This window comes from Hyalella azteca, unplaced genomic scaffold, assembly GCF_000764305.2.
Source record: "Hyalella azteca isolate HAZT.00-mixed unplaced genomic scaffold, Hazt_2.0.2 contig5174, whole genome shotgun sequence".
NCBI classification, from domain to species: Eukaryota; Metazoa; Arthropoda; class Malacostraca; order Amphipoda; family Hyalellidae; genus Hyalella; species Hyalella azteca.
In genome coordinates this window covers 215,229-228,718 of record NW_025935373.1, presented here as the reverse complement: position 1 = coordinate 228,718, position 13,490 = coordinate 215,229, and the positions used below count along the sequence as shown (strand labels likewise).

The window sequence follows — 13,490 nt, the reverse complement described above, 5'->3', positions numbered from 1 at the left end:
CTCCTACACACACGAACACACATCAACAATAAAATTTACATTGCTGGTCATTGTGTAAATAGAAATTTCATTTATAGACCGTCGGCTATATACTTAGTACCCGTTGTTAATATATTTCTGTTTTTTAAAGCAAATAAACTTAGCTTCCCTAAAAATTTTCAGGGAATAGCTTAGATAATTTTCTCAAAAATTGAATAATATACGACCAGCTAAGTAAATTTAACTGATAAACAACGAATACGAGCTTTTTTTTTATTGGAGGAAACAGTTGTGATCCCGCCTGCCATTGAAGGCGAAAACAAGTAGTAATTCCGGGTTATTCCAAATGATAGAGCCAATTTAATACATTCATATTAATTCAAGTATAAATTTAGACTTTTATAATTTATACACCAATGGAAAAACAAAAATTCAAAATTTTGTTACCTACTCAAACGACGGCGGCGATGGAAACGGCCGCTAGAGCTCTCGCTCCAGCCAGCCGCCTTCGTGTTCAATTAGTTACGTGTTTACGTATTATGATCAAATTCAAGTAGAACTACTACATTGTTAAATTGTCGATAGTATGTCGATGTCAGGCAAGCAAGCCTTTGTTCTTCAGTTGTATGCCAGATTCCACAAAATACAGTTCCCCAAACCTCTAGTCTCTGCCCATCTTCTTCCTTAGCTGGGACTTAAAAGTCATATGACTAGCAAATGCAACAACGGTCACTCGTGAGTGAGATGGCTGCTGTTGTACAGCACAAGGTTTTCTGCGTTCCTGTTTCCGCTAAAAAAGTCGTTCCGCTAAAAGTGAGTTGCAAGTTAGAGTGCAGCGGGCACTTCGTCTCAAATTCAGTATTGAACCTCTTGGCTGCTGGCGCGAGAACTCAAGCGGCTGTTTCTGCCGTCGCCCAATTCCGTGTTTGAATAGGTAAAAAAATTTAGACCGTCTTTTTCCATTGGTGTAAAAGTTATTAATTCTGAATTTATACTTAGATAAATTCGAATTTATTAAATTGGGTCCATCATTTATAACAACCCTGTACTTTACTCTGAATTAGCAACGGTAATTGAAACCGTTAGGAATTTGAAAACCCAAAAATACGGTTATGATTAGCCAAATTCCAACAATGAAAGACGGTATTTGCAGCATTTGCGTATTATGTTTCAACTTTGGTCTACGGCGTTGAAAGCTCCGTAAAAACTAGACGTTTTAGTTCACCAACAATGAAGGCAGTACAAGGAATGCCGCACACAACTCCTGTATCAGCAGCAAATGATTCGTACATTTTAAAACAATGCATTTATTTTTCTGTTGCGAACACTCAATTTAATACTGGGGAATATTTAACGTTTTGTGAGTAGTAGTAGTACTCAGTGAGTAAGTCTAATCAAAGCAATAACTACTATAAGAGGAGATGCGTTTCTAAATTTGGACATGCCCACGGAGTTGTGTGAGTGCAATAAAAATCAATACATAAATTTGAGAAAAGATTACCCATAGCTATATTCCTTTTAACACAAATTTACACGACTCTATGAAAATGTATACCCGTATTTTACCCAACTAAAATGAATCCTTCAATGTCATTAACCACTCGCCGGATAGTCTAGAAAAATGTAAAAGCTCAACTCATTCATTACTTATCACAAAATTTTCCAAACATACGAAATATCTCCAGTGGACCCACAAAAAGAAGGCTCCTGCCACCCATTTCAACCAAACAAAACCATATTAACAGGAAATTAGCTAAATCCCATGTAATTAATAATCACAAATCCATGATAAAACTACCAGTTCGCAGAATGACGAATAAACTTAATGTCGACAACCTATAATAAAACCTGCATTTGGTTCATATCTGTTCACGTGCACCAGCACTGCAGTATGATAGCTCTAATGACGCGCGGATTTACGCTTATGATATTTGTTACCATTGACCTAAGCCTATTACTATAATATTTGAGAACGACATTGAGCAACGCACCGCCTAATTATGATAAATTGAAGCTATTTCCTCAACGAATTACAGTCGCTAAGCAACAAAAAGGATTAGCTATTTTATCGTATTGACTGTTAGATAAAAATTATTAAGAAATAACTCCATGAAAGGTACATCTAATTTGATAGTCTTGAGACGTGGAAATATCGAACAAATTATCAACGAAAGTTCGAGACATATGTTAATTTTTGTTCGTATAATTGAAAATATATACAAATTATAGCTAACACCTTCTTCAATTTCAGTGACTTCTAAATATTTTCATTAAGACGCATGAGTAAATTTTTGTGTGTATAATTGGAAATACAGTATACACAAATTATAGCTAACACCTTCTTCAATTTCAGTGACTTCTAAATATTTTCATTAAGACGCAGTAGTTAATTGAAATGAACACAGTTTCGTATAAAAGAAGCTGTTCTACACCTATCGTTACGGATATGACTTTTATAAGCAATGATTTGGCAATTGTAGTTTATGTGGAATGTTTTGTATTACACGCCTATGTTCTACGTTTTCATTAATACTAGGAACTAAAGCATCAAAGTTATAATACTATTCGAGTCTCGGCACATCTTCTACAAAAAGGTCCTGAGTTATCTGACGGAAACCACAAGGCTTCATTGCATTCAATGACTAATTAATATATTGTCAAACACTTCGCTATTAGCTCTAGTCTGATCATGGTGCACAGTTCCTACAGGGGAAAAAGTTACAAAACATTAAAATCTTGTTCGAGAATATAACACCAATACAAGATTATATTCCGGCGGCCATACTTTCAAAACTCGCTAAGTGAACGTAAGTACTTACGCTCTATTTTCTTGTCTATGATTGGTGGATTTTGCTTGAAAGGCCGTCAATGATTGGCTGATGAACTTACGACCTCTTAACTTTTTTTGAAGCATGGGCCCAGGGGCCATACTTTCAAAAGTCGCTAAGTGAACGTAAGTACTTACGCTCTATTTTCTTGTCTACGATTGGTGGATTTTGCTCGAAAGGCCGTCAATGATTGGCTGATGAACTTACGATCTCTTAACTTTTTTTGAAAGTATCGGCCCAGCCAGTGCTCTATTAATTGTGAAAATAAGTCGAGTTCGATTCACTCGAAAATTCAACCTGCATGATGTTTGCATATGAATAGGAAAAATATTTAATATTCTGCTGATTGTTGATCGAAACGAAATAATGGAACGGAAAATTCAATATTTGAGTTATTGGAAGCAGTTGCCATTATATTATTGAAAATTCTCCTTGTAACGGATAACTTTTTATATTTAATTAAATTTAATTAAGCGTTGGATTTTAACATTAAATATAACCGCAGCGAAGAAGTTATCTCGGAAAAACATGATGAACTATTTGATGCCGATAATATACTATAAAAACGGGGAATAGTTTTGCATAGCCTGAATTCATTGCCCTAATGCGGTTTCAAACTACATAACAAGCATTATAAGTTAAAAAAGTAAATTGTACAGCAATCAATGGAAATGTTATAATATTATTGAAAATTTTCATGTAAAAATGTTTAAAAATTATATATAGATCCTAAAAAGATCAAGTATGCACATATCGAAGGAATATATATCTCCTGCTAATTATTGACATCCGTTCATTGAAAAAAGTGCACGCAGTGAATGTGGCATATAATATTTTTCAAGCATAAATTATTCCTGCTTAGTAGTGAATTTATAATAATAATACGAGAATAAAATACCTCAATATCCCTTACCCGCTTATTCATCGCACGACGTATTTTTTTAGATTTACCGTGATTACCTGCAAATCAATGTTATCTACCGATCGTAGAGACATGCAAGACGTAAACGCGATCAGAAATCACAACAAAAAAAGCTGTGAAATTAATAATTAAGCATAATAAGTCGACTTTAAAAGAGTTTTGATGTAACTTATGAGCGCGAGGCGAACAATTATTTGCTTCTGAAGTGAAGACTCGGAGTGAATGAGTATTAATGCTACAATGGTCATAAGTTGAATACATGAATGGTTTTTAACGAACATGAGCTCGACAGAAGCATCCTGAGGTTGCGGTAATCAATAAATCGGCTCTGAGGTGCTCAGTATATCACGTGCAAGCTCTAGTGATTTAAAAAATAAAAGACCATGAATTTTGTTGGTCAATCTCCTTACACATCAATCAAAAAATATTACAGTTGTAAATTTTAGGAATAAATTATCAATTAATGTTAATTAAGCTTCTAACAATGTCTGGATAATTTGCATAAATAAACGAAAAATACAATAACTTGAAAAAACATTGTAGAAGGCCCCGGAATTCAGTAATGGAATGGTTGTTCGAAAACACACAAAAAACGAAAAAGATCATACCAGAATACGTGGCATGCATTATAGAAACAATAAAGGTCTTGTTGAGTTACAAGTTAAGTATTACAAATTTACCCCAGTGAAAAAACAATAATACTCTGCCATTGAACAGGTGAAAACAACGCTCATTATTGCGTCCGTAATTCCTAAGTCATCGTACATCCATAGTACAGTTCCTAAGTCATCGTACATCCATAGTACGATTCCTAAGTCATCGTACATCCATAGTACGATTCCTAAGTCATTGTACATCCATAGTACGATTCCTAAGTCATCGTACATCCATAGTACGATTCCTAAGTCATCGTACATCCATAGTTCATTCCTTCTATCGCTTCCCTGCCGCTGCGCAAATTTTTCCATAAAATTTTAAAAATAAGCGAATTGCAGGCACTTAATCAGAACATTTTAGCTGAAGTTGGCGTCAGCCTGATAGCCGTTTTCCGTACTAGCGAAGCGATTGAAGCACACCTAGACGATAGCGTCAACTGCACCATTGACGCATACATTGCGTACATTGATAAAAAGACGACGAGTTAACACCAAGGCCGACACATTTCAGTAGCTTGCGCTGTGAAAATCAAGAACATCGATAATATTGGACACTTCATCCCATGTTGTTTCACTCATTTTGGTTACTTTAATTAAGAACGGCTCTGAAATGCTCAAGCAGTTGGGACATTTTGACGAGTGGCTGTGACTAGAATACTTACAAACGAAATACATCATTGTATATTATATCTGATTATAGTTTTGATTGTTCATTAATTCATTTGAACNTAAAAAATGCATGGTGTCTTTAAAAAATGCATGGTGTCTTTATTAAATGCATGGTGTCTTTAGTAAATGCATGGTGTCTTTAAAAAATGCATGGTGTCTTTATTAAATGCATGGTGTCTTTATTAAATGCATGGTGTCTTTATTAAATGCATGGTGGCGACAATGCATGGTGTCTTTAAAAAATGCATGGTGTCTTTATTAAATGCATGGTGGCGACAATGCATAGTGTCTTCAGATCCAATAAAATGGATGTGTTTGAGCTAATAAGTGCACGCACAGATAAAACTAGCAAGCTATGTAACTCTACATCATATTCACCCATTGCCGTTTATGTCACATTCTGGCGATTTATACCTCGACAAAATGTTATGGTGAAAAGTTAATCAATGAGAAGAAGCTTTTGTTCTTGAGAACATAATTAAAAAGTAGCCGCGCTTTATGATTTAAAAAACAAATCTAACAATGGAGATGTAGAATCAGAATCGAAAATTGTTAGACGAGAAGAAATTAATTCAATTAAATTTCCTCCCTTTGGAAAATTGGATGAAAAAAAGGCAAGAAAGTATAAGTGTTTCTTCCGTGCTAATCAGAATCAAGCAAAGACATCGCAAGGAAGAGAGATTGTTTCTAGCTCCCACGAAGAACTCACTCAAAGAAACTTGAAGCTAAAACTATTTTTTTCGGCATAAGAAAAAACTTGAAACATTATAAAAGGAAAAAGCTCACAGAATTTCTGAAAATATGAAACAGAATAAACTTGAACTTTCAAAATAAATAGGAAAGCAAGCAAGTATCTCTCTTAACACATTTTGGCCGTTGCCAAGGTTACCGTAGGAGGCCCAGTCTGTGACAGGACCGATGGCAGCGACGCATTTAAGGAGACCGTCTCCGTCCTCCTGTAGCAGCCGTAGGGTGTTGTAACCCTCGTGCGCCCCCCACCCCCACGCCCCCACCCGGTCAGCATCCACCAGGTCCAGCGTCTCGCCAAGGTACCTACACGTTTACATGCCAAATTTCACGCTGAAACTCAGTGAAAAATAGTCTGCATTTATTTAGTTAAATTTATGGCCTTCTATAACTACTTACAGTATCAATCGGTGAAGCTATCAACCATATTCAGTGTAAAAAACGATTCTCGCAACGGGAATTATTAATAAATGATTTATGGGTTGACTGATTTGTGGGTTGACTGATTTATGGGTTCACGGTCCCTGAAACAAATGTGTTTCAGGGACCGTGAGAACATTGCTTACTGGGGTAGATAAAAGTTTCATCAGTTGAACGGTCTAGGGCAAGTACCTAAATTCTCCATAATTAAATAATTGGGTTGACACAGTACGAGTGGAGAGGAATTCTAAATAATGGGTTGACTTGAATATCTTACTTGAAAAAAATTGATAGACGTTTTTGCACGCCAATGCAAACTAAATGCAAATAAAGTCGTTCTCCAGTCTTGAGCGTTCATGCCTTCCATACACTCGAGCTGGGGCACTCGTTCCATAACAACATTTGAATTTAGATTCATCATTAATTCATAACAGAAGCACTTTAAGTATTGACATGAATTAGGTGCTCAAATCGTAACTGAACTAACTACTAAAGAGAACGCCAAGAGGATTCATCGTAGTTCCTTTAAAAATGTACCCAAGGAAAATGCAATGATCAATCTTAACATTTTCTACCATCTGAATTATTGGGAAGCAAATTCCATAGTATATCATTTCGCAACATTTTTTCCGTTACAGAGATGACTAGCCGTTATTAATTCATGTTATAATAAATTTTCGGCTTCATCTGGTACCTCACATTACTCGATGTAAACAGAATGAAGCTATAAATTCTTATATTATAAGTGTCATATGCATGTCCTAATTTCATTACTACTGTAATGGAATAAAATGCACGGTGTAATAACATAAATAAAAATCAATTCTCATTTAATAAGGGATTATTGTAATTTAACAAATTTTTCTGTTTAAATCATGAAAGATAACAAATCTCACTTGATGATAAATAAAAATAAATTCTCATTTAACGAGTAATTATTGTAATAAAACAAGATTCTCTTTTTAAATCATAACAGATAAAACCAACTTAATAAGGGCAGTTATAGAACAAATTTCTCTATTTTAAACATGAAAGATAACAAATCTCACTTGATGAGAAATAAAAATCAATTCTTATTTAACAAGGTATTATTGTAATAAAACAAGATACTATATTTTAATCATTAAAGATAACAAAACTGACTTAATAAGGGCAGTTATAAAACAAGATACTATATTTTAATCATTAAAGATAACAAATCTGACTTGATGAGAACAGTTATAGAACAAGTTTCTCTGTTTAAATCATGAAAGATAACAAATCTCACTTAAGATAATAAAAATACATTCTCATTTAACGAGGTATTATTGTAATTAAACAAGTTTCTCTGTTTTAATCATGAGAGATAACAAATCTGACTTGATAAGAGCAGTGTAGTCGTGCGCCTCGGCCGTGCCTAGTGACCAGGCGGGCTGGTAGTACTCGGCGAGCTCCTGGCCACCAGCGCCTCTCACGTCCATCTGCAGCACTACCCACGATCTGTGATGCACCAAGCGAGATTAACGCTTCATCAAAAAGTTTTTGAGAAATTATTTGAAATTAGTCTTAAATGTTGCAGGAGACTAATGAGTTAATATTATGTTATAGGAATATTTCTCACAATGCAAGTATTTGTAAATCGAATGAAAAAATTTATTATTGATGGGTGGATACAAAAGCAGTAGAAGATTGGTTTGGAATACCTTCCTAGGTATGGCAGCCTATTTACTATTGGGAAACTAACTAAACCTCCATGACTAATCTAGCAAGTGTATGGTATCACTTAAATATATACATGTAACGTACAAGAATTAATCGAGAATTTACTATTATAACAAATATAAATATTTAAAAATGAATTAATAAATAATTATATTTGATCAGATATGCACCTGTTGCTGACAAAGTAGGTGTCCAGTGAAGCACCCCATTTGTGGTTGACAGTTTGCTCGCCCGTGACGCCCGTCACCCTGACGATGGTGGTGTGCCCCAACACCGACTTCTCCTCCACGATCTCGGGCGGTATCGTCATTCTAACCTGCGGCGTCAAAATCAAATTCATGTGACAATTCACCACACACCCGTTTGTATGTTTCTTCGTTTATTCTGTAATAAATAAATAAACTAATACATTAAGTGAGTGCAATACATTAAGCGAGGTTAGATTAAGTGTGATGCATTAAGTGAGGTTAGAAAGCTCACTTTTCAAATTGTATAACATTTTACTGCCCAATATCCTTTCTGATCAGTTAACCACATTGGCGCACTGCGTATATAGTTGCAAAATTTACTTTTAAATTTTGAATTTTCTACAAACTCGTCATTGAAATATTCAGGATAAAGACAATACAAAATATATTATACGCGTCGTAGGCCAATAAATTTGAAAAATCTCCAACTAAACGCAACCACAAACCTAGTTCCTAGTTACAGCCTAAAACCGAAAATATTTCTAATACATGTGCAACTTTGCGTATTAATTCCCTTATCATTACTGATGCAACTCACGGTCGCCGTAAAGCCGTTGTCAAGTCGTATCCTAAAGTCCCGTATTTGCGGCCACGCCATACTGTTGCTCAGGTTAAGAAGGTGTGAGTTGTTTTGTATGGTGTATATCACTTCCTCGTCCAGCAGGGAGTAGAGCAGCGTGTGTGGCACTGAGGGACCTTCACAGTATAGCATCACCTGTACAAACATCAGCCAAATATAGAATATATTTAAACTTAGACGTGACATCGCTCCATTAATTGCAAGTTAAGAACTTTTGGATGTGGTTCAAGGAATATGTCTAAAAAATATGTGTAAGCAATTCAGGGAGAACGAAATTATTAAATTTCGATGATATTTCAACATTCTACTCATATTAAAATTATTCGTTCAGTAACCCCCTTACCTATTCGCTGTGAAATCATTTTAAAATCGCGATGGAAGAAGGACGGACAATAAGAACGCACAATTGACGGGAAAATTGAAATTGTAATGTACGTGATTACTTCAGATGCCTAATATGAATTGGAACATAACACACACTCAATAAATACGAAAACTTATACAATGTAATTTTATTATTAGGGTACACTTGACACTAAAATATACGAATTGAAGCAATAATTATATCAGAATACACGAAAAATTGTCAATCTAATAATACCAGACACTAAAATATACGAAATGAAGCAATAATTAGAACTAACGAGTTCGATGTTGCTGCGATGGAAAACAGGAGTGTAGTGACGACAAGATCTGGTCGAGGTGTTGGTCAGGGGACATGTGAGGCATTCTTGCATCCGTGGCACCGCAGCCTGCATGTCTGTCACTCGCCACAGATGTCGCTCCGACGGCGCATCCAAGTCGTTGGCTTCGTAATAACTGCCCGGTGTAACAAGTCATGTTTTGGGTATTGATTGACAAGTCGTTTGCTTCGTAATAACTGCCCGGTGTAACACGTCATGTTTTGGGTATTGATTGACAAGTCGTTTGCTTCGTAATAACTGCTCGGTGTAACAAGTCATGTTTTGGGTAATGATTGACAAGTCGTTGGCTTCGTAATAACTGCCCGGTGTGACAAGTCATGTTTTGGGTATTGATTGACAAGTCATTTGCTTCGTAATAACTGCTCGGTGTAACACGTCATGTTTTGGTATTGATTGAAGTTTGTAAGTGGGATGTCGTAATTGAAAGGAGGAAAATTATTTAAAATTTGTTACAAGTTGAAGCACGACCTTTGTCATTGACAAGTCATGTTTTGATTATTGTTGAAGTTTGCAAGTGGTACGTCGTAATTGAAAGGAGAAAAATTATTTAAAATTTGTTACAAGTTAAAGCCCGATTTTTGTCATTAAAGTGGAATTTCTCGAATCTTCAATGAAGTAACTGAGAATGAATTTCGCCAGTGAAAATCTCAAAAGTATTATTTTTAAGAATATTTTTCTTAATTAATGAAACCATTTGGAAAAAATTCAATGAAATATTAAAACAATTTCTTGATACAGAAGTAATTATGTCGTCAGTGATATATGTAAATTCTCATCTAGTTCTGCGATGCTGCACTTATTTACTGTCGAGTGTTTTTTAACAAAAATATAACTCAGTACTCACTGCAGTGAGTGACAGAGAGCGCATTTTCTCGTCGACGAAAATGTGAAGTCACGGACGGACAGACAGACGGACGGACAGACGGACATGGCGAGCGCAATAGTGCATTTTTTCCATAAATGAGAAAATGCGCTAAAAAAGAAATAATTGAACCGTAGAGTTTCAAAGGCTCACACAAAGTGCCTGTGGACGTCCCAGGCTAGCACCCTGAAGACCGTGTACGGTCCGTGGGTGAGGGGAGTCTTGTGCTTGGTAAATTTGTTACAAGTTAAAGCACGACCTTTGTCATTGACAAGTCATGTTTTGGGTATTGATTGAAAATTGTAAGTGAGATGCCGTAATTAAAATTAAAGCGAAAATTATTTAAAATTTGCTACAAGTTAAAGCACCATTTTTGTCATATGAGCCGAATTTCTGTAATCTTCGATGAATTGCTTAAGAATGAATTTTGCCAGTGAAAATTTCAAAAGTATTGATTTGTATAACAATTTTTTTAATTAATGAAACAATTTGGTAAAATCAATGAAATTTCGAATAATTTGGTGATACAAAACTAATTCTGTTGTCAATAATATAAAAAATTCTTATCTAGTTCTGAGGTGCTGCACTCATTTACTGTCAAGTGTTTATTAACAAAAAAAAATGAAATTATTTAACCGTATAGTTTCAAAGGCTCACACAAAGTGCCTGTGGACGTCCCAGGCTAGCACCCTGAAGACCGTGTACGGTCCGTGGGTGAGGGGAGTCTTGTGCTTGGAGTTACGCCCTCCCTGGTGTATGTGAGGGAACGATCCCATCTCGGCATCAAATAAGGGACTCAGTGTAACGTAGTGGCTTACGTTGATACCGAACACCGGCGCCGCCCGCCCGACCACCCACCTCTGGGCGTCACTCTCTTCAACTGTCAACTATAGAAATGCATACAATTTATAAATAACTAATACATGAAATAAACCTAAGAAGACCCAAGAAATACAACCCAATGAAATAGACCCAAGAATAAATTTAGTCAGAAGTGAGTTGAGGACATCTTCCAAATCATCGACAGTGTCGATTAACAGTAATTTATTAATCTATTTATGTTAGTTGATTACCTCTTCGCAGTACCACATTGGAGGAGAACAGATGCTCGTGACGCTGACGTTCTGCTGTCGGTTCCGCCACACCACCGACACTGTGGATAAGTCCACCCACTTCACATCTGTCAGGTAGTGGTCGCTGCACGGGCAAATGAAAATGGGGTATAGAAAAAGTTTTTAAGTGCAGGAATTGTGTATGTATACTTCTATATGCAATCATCGTGAATATTATAGGGGTCTATCAATTAATACATTTGCAATATATCAGTCATTTGGAATCATAGTTCATAAATTAAATTCTCTTTATAAGAGAACGAAATCGGCCATTAGTCGCTCAGTTTAGTGCGCGATGTATGATGCACAATATTCAAACTGAAGAGGCATTTTTTTAAACCATTTGCGCAATTTGTTTTCAATGTCCATAAACAATCAATTTTATTGCGAGAACGAAGTAAAATGGCATTGCACGTCTAAAGGCTATTTAAGCAAAAAAAAAAATAAGAGATGAAGTGTAAACAAACATGCAAGTACTGAGAATTTCAGGCATCAATGTAGAAGTATTTATAGATAATCTAATGGCATTGAATTTAAGTGGATTCGCTATTCAAATGAGTGACTTGAAAGAGTTTGAGCGTATTGAGCATTGAGTGCATTTGTGAAAACTTAAAACACATTTAAGTCCTTTAAAAACACATTTAAGTCTACCATTTAACACATTGGCTTTACACATTTGTGTCACGTGTAAAGCCAATAACTCACTGTGCATGTATTCTGGCTGGCGGCTTCAGCTCCACGCTCTCAGGAGGATTGGATGCGTTGCCTCTTCTCAGCTCGACTACGAATAGCGTGACTTTGGGGTTCGTCGCGTCAACCTGATAATAAAAAATATATACTAAAAACACTTTATTTCGTTCAATGATTATTAGGAATGAAATTAATGGACCTGTCTCCGAATATATCATTTTTAATCTTTGAAAAGCGTCGATTCTTCGGAATTGAATTGACTTTGCACAGGTACGAAAATAATTTCCTCAATTTAAGCTTGAAAAAATCTAGGTTATTCGAGGCACTTATCTACGTTAAATTCGTTTTGGTTCAAAAATGATTATATCACTAGAAAACAAGTGTAATCAGGAGTAAAAAAACATAAATGACTTTGGATTAGAATTTCATCCGTTGGAAGTGACCCATCCACACTTATATGAAACACGAATTGGTTCAATTTTTACTGCAACAATATCCATATTAAAGGGATGCTTCGTAGGATACAATACAATCCTTCTTACCAAAGGATATTTAAGTTTAAGCAATGACATATCCTCTCCCCTGTACGACAATATATAGGCACTGAAGAGACGCTGGAGTCGTTACGAATTGGTTCAATTTTTGCTTCAACAATAATTAACCATATTAAAGAGAAGCTTTGTATAGTACAGTAAGAAATGCTTCTTACCAAAGGATATTTAAGTTGAAGCAATGACATGTCTTCTCCCCTGTACGACAAAATGGGCACGGAAGAGACGCTGGAGTCGTTACGAATTGGTTCAATTTTTGCTTCAATTAAACATATAAAAGAGAAGCATTGTATGGTACAAAATGAAATGCTTCTTACCAAAGGATATTTAAGTTGAAGCAATGACATGTCTTCTCCCTTGTACGACAATATGGGCACGGAAGAGACGCTGGAGTCGTTACGAATTGTTTCAATTTTTGCTTCAACAATAATTAACCATATTAAAGAGAAGCTTTGTACGGTACAATAAAAATTGCTTCTTACCAAAGGATATTTAAGTGGAAGCAATGACATGTCCTCTCCCCTGTACGACAATATGGGCACGGAAGAGACGTTGGAGTCGTTACGAATTGGTTCAATTTTTTCTTCAACAATTATTAACCATATTAAAGAGAAGCTTTGCATGGTACAGTAAGAAATGCTTCTTACCAAAGGGTATTTAAGTTGAAGCAATAAGAAATGCTTCTTACCAAAGGATATTTAAGTTGAAGCAATGACATGTCCTCTCCCCTGTACGACAATATAGGCACGGAAGAGACGCTGGAGTAGTTACGAATTAAGTCAATTTTTGCTTCAACAATAATTAAACATTTTAAAGAGAAG

The 13,490-nt window shown here is 35.7% G+C and overlaps 1 protein-coding gene across 1 annotated transcript in view; it reads right to left on the bottom strand.

Moving 5' to 3' along the window:
- Nucleotides 1-4,805: 4,805 nt before the first annotated feature.
- The window catches only part of LOC108671664 (dipeptidyl aminopeptidase-like protein 6), a 30,787-nt gene continuing 22,102 nt past the window's right edge, over nucleotides 4,806-13,490 (bottom strand). Inside the window, exons 8-18 of the mRNA XM_047880313.1 lie at nucleotides 13,317-13,349; nucleotides 12,134-12,246; nucleotides 11,390-11,513; nucleotides 10,976-11,203; nucleotides 10,470-10,543; nucleotides 9,395-9,569; nucleotides 8,709-8,885; nucleotides 8,093-8,238; nucleotides 7,581-7,700; nucleotides 5,944-6,107; nucleotides 4,806-4,822 (exon numbers count right to left, since the gene is read on the bottom strand). Coding sequence (XP_047736269.1) covers nucleotides 4,806-4,822; nucleotides 5,944-6,107; nucleotides 7,581-7,700; nucleotides 8,093-8,238; nucleotides 8,709-8,885; nucleotides 9,395-9,569; nucleotides 10,470-10,543; nucleotides 10,976-11,203; nucleotides 11,390-11,513; nucleotides 12,134-12,246; nucleotides 13,317-13,349 — 1,371 coding nt within the window. The remainder of the gene's footprint in view (nucleotides 4,823-5,943; nucleotides 6,108-7,580; nucleotides 7,701-8,092; nucleotides 8,239-8,708; nucleotides 8,886-9,394; nucleotides 9,570-10,469; nucleotides 10,544-10,975; nucleotides 11,204-11,389; nucleotides 11,514-12,133; nucleotides 12,247-13,316; nucleotides 13,350-13,490) is intronic.